At 41.6% G+C, this 5,884-nt stretch overlaps 1 protein-coding gene across 1 annotated transcript; it reads left to right on the plus strand.

The window, feature by feature from the left end:
• The first annotated feature begins 410 nt into the window (after nucleotides 1–410).
• LOC113616953 (clusterin-associated protein 1-like) lies at nucleotides 411–5,482 on the plus strand. Its single transcript, XM_027100305.1, has 3 exons — nucleotides 411–588; nucleotides 2,658–2,730; nucleotides 3,600–5,482. The coding sequence occupies exons 1-3, from the start codon at nucleotides 457–459 to the stop codon at nucleotides 3,776–3,778; spliced, it is 384 nt and encodes a 127-aa protein (XP_026956106.1). The 5' UTR covers nucleotides 411–456; the 3' UTR covers nucleotides 3,779–5,482.
• Nucleotides 5,483–5,884: the final 402 nt, after the last annotated feature.

Here is a 5,884-nt window from a genome sequence, read left to right on the forward strand (position 1 = left end):
TCTGTATTGAAATATGTGCCATATTGAGTGAGGAAAAAAGACCTCAGAGCTTCATTTGAGATAATATACTTAATGTTTGTTAAAAAGAAATACATTTCTGTATGTATCTATGCATAGAAAAGTCTGGAATGATGTATGTCAAATATTAAGTGCTAATACCTAGTGATGGGATTATGAGTAATTTTAATTTTATTCTTAATACTTTCAGGATCATTTCTAGTTTTTACAAAGAGCATGTCTTAATTTTTGATTAAAAGTATCTTCATTTTGTGGGGAGGGAAGAGAAAAGGGGAAATTAGCTTTAGTTACAAGAATGAAGAACCTTCTCTAATTAAAGGCTTTCCAAAGAAAACCAGGACGGAATCTGGAGCTCTGAATATCAATTTCAAACTACTGTATTTTTGTATATTGATTAATCTTTCAGTTTTTATTTCATTTTTTTCTAGGCCAGCCTTTATGGATGAATATGAGAAGACTGAGGACGAATTGCAAAAGCAGTATGACATTTATCTAGAGAAATTTCGAAATCTGGCTTATCTGGAACAGCAACTCGAGGATCATCACAGGATGGAGCAAGAGAGGTTTGAGGTGAGTGCTTAGTCCTTCTGTATGACCATTTGTTCTGGTGTGTTACTTTGTACTTGTTGACATGCCAGTTTGTAAATATCACTGTGAAAAATATACCTGGTGAATGTTTTTTCTCCCTGACCAGACTAAGGATTGCTCATGTGATTCTTCTGTTTTTCTGGTTGTGTAGCCTGGGCTCCGAGGTTGTCAAATCTTTGGTAGTAGGTTATCACCAGAATTTGGTCAGTTAGGACTACAGATAGGGTGGGGACATGACCTGTGCAGTTGGCTACAGCTGCAAGCTTAGAAGGACCTGGGCTTGCTTTAATCCTCTGCTGTCACCGTTTTGAAATTCTTAGTAATTTTTTTTTTTTTCTTAGTAATTTTTAACTGCATTTTATTTTGCACTGAGTCCCACAAATTATGTAACATGTCTTGTGTACAGATCTTGCTTGGTCAGCTCACTTAAAGATTTTCAAGCTCTGGTTTATTGAATCACCCAGAGTAGCTTTTCAGAAACTGCTTTATAAAGAAGAATTGTGGCTTATCGATTATTGTGGGAAATATGTATGACCTATAAACTGACCAGCTGTCTTTCAGGTTCCTTTCATCCCAATGCGTAAGGCCATTTAGGAAAGAGTATTTCAGATCCCAGCATCAGTTGATAAGTATGGAATCAGAGCAAAGGAAGTTGGACAAAGTTGCTGTCATTTTGAATTGCCCTTATCCCCTAGGGATATTTCTGCTTAACCCTAAAATAGGCATTTGGAATCTATTTTCACAGTGAAACTGGTCTCCAGTCTCCCTTTCTCATGCTGTCCTTGACAGCTTTTGGTATAAAGGTTATCCTAGCCTTATTACAAACCTGGACATTTGAATTAGGTGATGCTACTTTGTTGCCAAGAGGGCTGGCTGTAACTGACACCTTCATCTGGACGAGGAACCTGTTGCCACTCTTGCTGTAAGGTAGAGGCAGGTCATGGAGGAATGGAGGGTCCAGGACAGGCACGTTTTGAGGGCAATGAAAAGACCCTGGAGTTCTGGACATTTTAAACATTGGGTGTCTGGGAAAGAGCAGTAAAGAGACAGTGAAAATAAGCTGATCATTTTGTACTATTGTCTGGGCCACCCCTGGGCTCAGAGAACGTACCAAAGAACGTGCCTCAGGATGCGAGTGGGTGGCCCAGGTTACTTCTGAAGGGCGCCTTCCTGCCCACCCTCCCTTCAGCAAGTACCTACCCTCTTTTTCTTCTGTGCTCACAGCTACTCCCCATGCTTCTAATACCTGGTCCCTCAAAATATCTCATGCATGAAACAGTGCTTCCTTTTTAACATTTAGAACAACAGCACATTTTTAAAAGCCAATTTCCTCTCCCATTCTCTCTTTTTCTAACTTTTTTTTTCGGCCGCACCGCATGGCATGCGGGATCTTAGTTCCCCAATCAGAGATGGAACCTGCGCCCTCTGCAGTGGAAGTGCGGAGTCTTAACCACTGAACCACCACAAGGAAGTCCCTCCCATTCTCTTTTTTGACAATAATCAGGGCCACATTTTGTAACCTAACTCAAGTATTAGCTTTTTTTTATACCCTAGGAATTAAAACTAGTATTTCTTTCTTTCTTTTCCTATCTGATCACTCCTACCATTTAGCCCCTTTCAGGGTTAGAATTGTGCAGGGCAGGAAAATGATAAAATTTGTGCTTTATTTTAAGAGCAAGAGGCCCCGTAGTTGATGCATCTGTTCCTGTGTCCACATCCCACACAGGCACACGTGACGGGCATCTTGTTGTGTTGTCAATTTTCTTCAGAGGCAGTGAGGTGTAGTGGGAGGAGCCTGGCTTTGGGGATCAGTGAGGCCCATTTTGGGCCAGTGGTGTCACTTCTGGGAGCCCGCCTTTTCATCGGGCTGCCAGAGTGATGACGGAGAGGGGGTGTTGAGTTTCTCATGCAGTGTTAGTTCTCTTCCCCTTCCTGTAGTTTAGTCTTTTTTGCTTCTATATCACAAATTTAGCAGTACTTACATGGTAAAGAATAATAAAACAGTCCAGAAAGTGTCATTTCTTCTGGATCTTGTTTTTCCTGCTCCATAGGAAGCTGAAAACACTCTCCGTCTGATGCAGAACAAGCTAAAGGAGGAAGAAAAGCGACTGCTCAAGAGCAGAAGTAAGCCCACACTTTTTAAATGGACGTACTTACTCTGGACTAGAGTTTTTAGCCTCAGAAAATTTACACGCATATTTTATTTATTTTCAAAAGGCAATTTTCTCACAACTTTTATATCAGGTACCATTTTAATTCACTTAGGAGCTCAAGAGAATGTTTTAAATTACATAGCATTTAAAGTACATTTGGTTTTCGTGCCAACTGAAATACTGTTTTCCCCTGTTTAAATGATACAATTAGTTTGAGTTGCATATAATTATACAAGAAAATTTGCTCTTAGAGGTCTTGTAGGGTTCCTTATTTTAGGGCAAACTGAGGGAAAGCAAGTATTGTGATGCAGTACAAGTGTACTTATTTGAAGGTAGTCCCCCCACTTCACACACGCCTGTCATATGTCCCCCAGTAATCCAAAGTCGTTCATCTAGGCTCTCACCTGTAGAGAAATGGGAGTTACCTACTTGTGAGACCTAGATTCTGGGAAGAAATGTTCCCCATGACTGGGTAGCACACTTCATCCATGAACTTCACCAAGGTGTCAAGTCAGCCTTGGGAGCAGTAGCAGCACATGATCTTCATGCGGAATTGATGGCTTTGTCTCACAGAGTTACTTCTCTTGCTTGTTTCTCTTTTCTTGTGATGGTTTTTTCTCTCATGCTTGCAGGAAGTGTACCTGTCCCAGCAGGTGTGCTCTCTCTCTGTGTTTTCCCTTTGTATCTCTTGCCTGTCATACTTGTTCTATGCCTCTCTCTCCTGAATGTCAGGAAACTCTGGAAGAAGAGTAGGGACTGCTGTGAAATTCTCTAGGGGCAAGTTTAGAAAATTCCAAGGGCCTCTCTAGCAAAAGCACCCCCTCACCTTTATGGTTCCAGGTTGGCCAGGAGTGCCTGAAGCAGCCCTAAATGATAAGCCTGCATGGAGTTTATCCTCTTCCGAGAGGCCCAGCACAGGTAAGAGCCTGGTTGGTTGGCTGCATCCTGCTCTGCCCTGGACCAGGGCATTAAGACCTTTCTCAGTGATCTTGCTTTATTCTTCTGAACTCCTACTTTAATTTTGTGATCCGTAGGTTTGGGATCTCATGAAGGACAGAGATTCTCATGAGTATGTGTGATTTAGTTTTTTTGGAAAAATAAGTTCCGGTTTAAACCAACTTAATGAAGGAAAGCGCTTAATTTAGTAATTTTTGAGCAAAGAAGTTAGGAAAATATTTACAAAGGACCATTCTCAGTTCTATTTATCCTAAGCTTCTTAAGATGCCCTGTGCTTCTTTGCTTTTCTGCACATGTGGGAACATTGCCCAGAGTATTGGGATATAAAGGAGGAGAGATATAAAGGAAGACCTTCTGAACTTTTCTCCCATCTGTGAAAGACTCCTCTGAACAGAAAAATCTAATAGTACATAGATGTGAATCGGGGCAAGAATTAGCAAAATCCAAAAGCTGGAAGAGAGCATCTTGTTCAGGCCACTCTGCAGGTAGCTGATTCAACCCAGCAAAGCATTATTGAGTATCTATTCTGGGTGCTAAGGACATACCAGTGGACAGCAGACAGGGATCCTTGCCTTAAACGATTTGATGTGCTAATGACATGCTGGGGAACAAACAATAAGCAAGCTGTTTGTGGAAGGTGAAAAATGCCATGGGGGAAAACGAGGAGCAGGTAAGGGGCATAGGGAAGGTGTAATAGAATTGCAGTTTTAAAGAGGAGTCAGGGTAGACCTCACCAGGAGATGCTGTTTAAACAAAGGCTAAATCAGTAGAGCTGGGGAGAAGGGAGCTATCAGATGGGGAAAGTCCCAGCCTTTCTGTGAGAAACTCAGTGAGTTTTGCTGAGTGAGGAAAAGTATGAACACATGGGGCTGGAGCTGAGGCAGATGAGATGAGCTGGAAGGTGGGCCGTGTGCTTGAGGGGTTCACATTTGATGGAGACTGTCTTCTCTGTTAAGCAGGAGGTAAAGTCATCTCAGATTTCGCTTTGGGATTTGGAGTAAGAGGTTTGAGGAAGAGAAAGTTTGAGTAATTAGAGATGGGAGAGTGCCATAGGCCCCAGAGATTAAAAAGGCAAAGTGCTCTGTTGGGATGCCCTGTAATAAAAGTCAAGGGCGACTCTTCACCTTCCCACCATCCTTTTAAACCTCGTTGCTGGGGGTAAATTTATAACTGTATCCTCGGTAGGATTCAAGCACTGTAGCATTAGGAACTTAAAGAATCCTCTGAATTTATAAAATGACCCAGGAATTTCTAGAAAGCAACTGAGTAACCTTGCTGTGGTTCCATTTTTGTGGTGTAGTGGAGAGAAGATGTTCATGCATGTCATGCACATTTACCATGTGCCTACTGTGTGACGGGTGTTGTGCCAGTGCACAGTGATGGCAAAGGCGCTCAGGGATCTCCACGTCTAGAACTGCACCATCGGTACCTGGCCATGAGCTGGTGTTCTTGGAGCACTTGAAACGTGGCTAGTCCGAATCGAGATATGCTGTTTGTGGAGAATATACACCAGATTTTGAAGACTTACTATAAAAGTAGAGTAAAATTACTCATTAATACTTTTCTAAATTGGTTACTTTTTTTTGAATTTTATTTTATTTTTATACAGCAGGTTCTTATTAGTTATCCATTTTATACATATTAGTGTACATATGTCAATCCCAATATCCCAGTTCATCATACTACTACCCCTCCCACCCGCCACGTTCCCCCCTTGGTGTCCATACGTTTGTTGTCTACATCTGTCTCTCAATTTCTGCCCTGCAAACTGGTTCATCTGCACCACTTTTCTAGGTTCCATATATATTCACTCTGTATGACAGTTTCTAGATCCATCCACGTCTCTACAAATGACTCAATTTCGTTCCTTTTCATGGCCGAGTAATATTCCATTGTATATATGTACCACATCTTCTTTAACCATTCGTCTGTTTATGGGCATTTAGGTTGCTTCCATGTCCTGGCTATTGTAAATAGTGCTGCAATGAACATTGGGGTGCATGTGTCCTTTTGAATTATGGTTTTCTCTGGGTATATGCCCGGTAGTGGGAATGCTGGGTCATATGCTAATTCCATTTTTAGTTTTTTAAGGAACCCCTCCATACTGTTCTCCATAGTGGCTGTATCAATTTACATTCCCACCAACAGTGCAAGAGGGTTCCCTTTTC

The sequence above is a fragment of the Aethalodelphis obliquidens genome, unplaced genomic scaffold (genome assembly GCF_003676395.1).
Source record: "Aethalodelphis obliquidens isolate GAN/ISIS:26980383/991018 unplaced genomic scaffold, ASM367639v1 scaffold997, whole genome shotgun sequence".
NCBI classification, from domain to species: Eukaryota; Metazoa; Chordata; class Mammalia; order Artiodactyla; family Delphinidae; genus Aethalodelphis; species Aethalodelphis obliquidens.

Excerpts from the sequence above, each read along its gene's own strand:
- LOC113616953 (XM_027100305.1), top strand. The coding sequence starts at position 457 with ATGGATGAATATGAGAAGACTGAGGACGAATTGCAAAAGCAGTATGAC. Across the intron at positions 589-2,657 it reads TGGAGCAAGAGAGGTTTGAG|GAAGCTGAAAACACTCTCCG; the intron begins GTGAGTGCTTAG and ends CCTGCTCCATAG. Across the intron at positions 2,731-3,599 it reads GCGACTGCTCAAGAGCAGAA|GTTGGCCAGGAGTGCCTGAA; the intron begins GTAAGCCCACAC and ends TTATGGTTCCAG.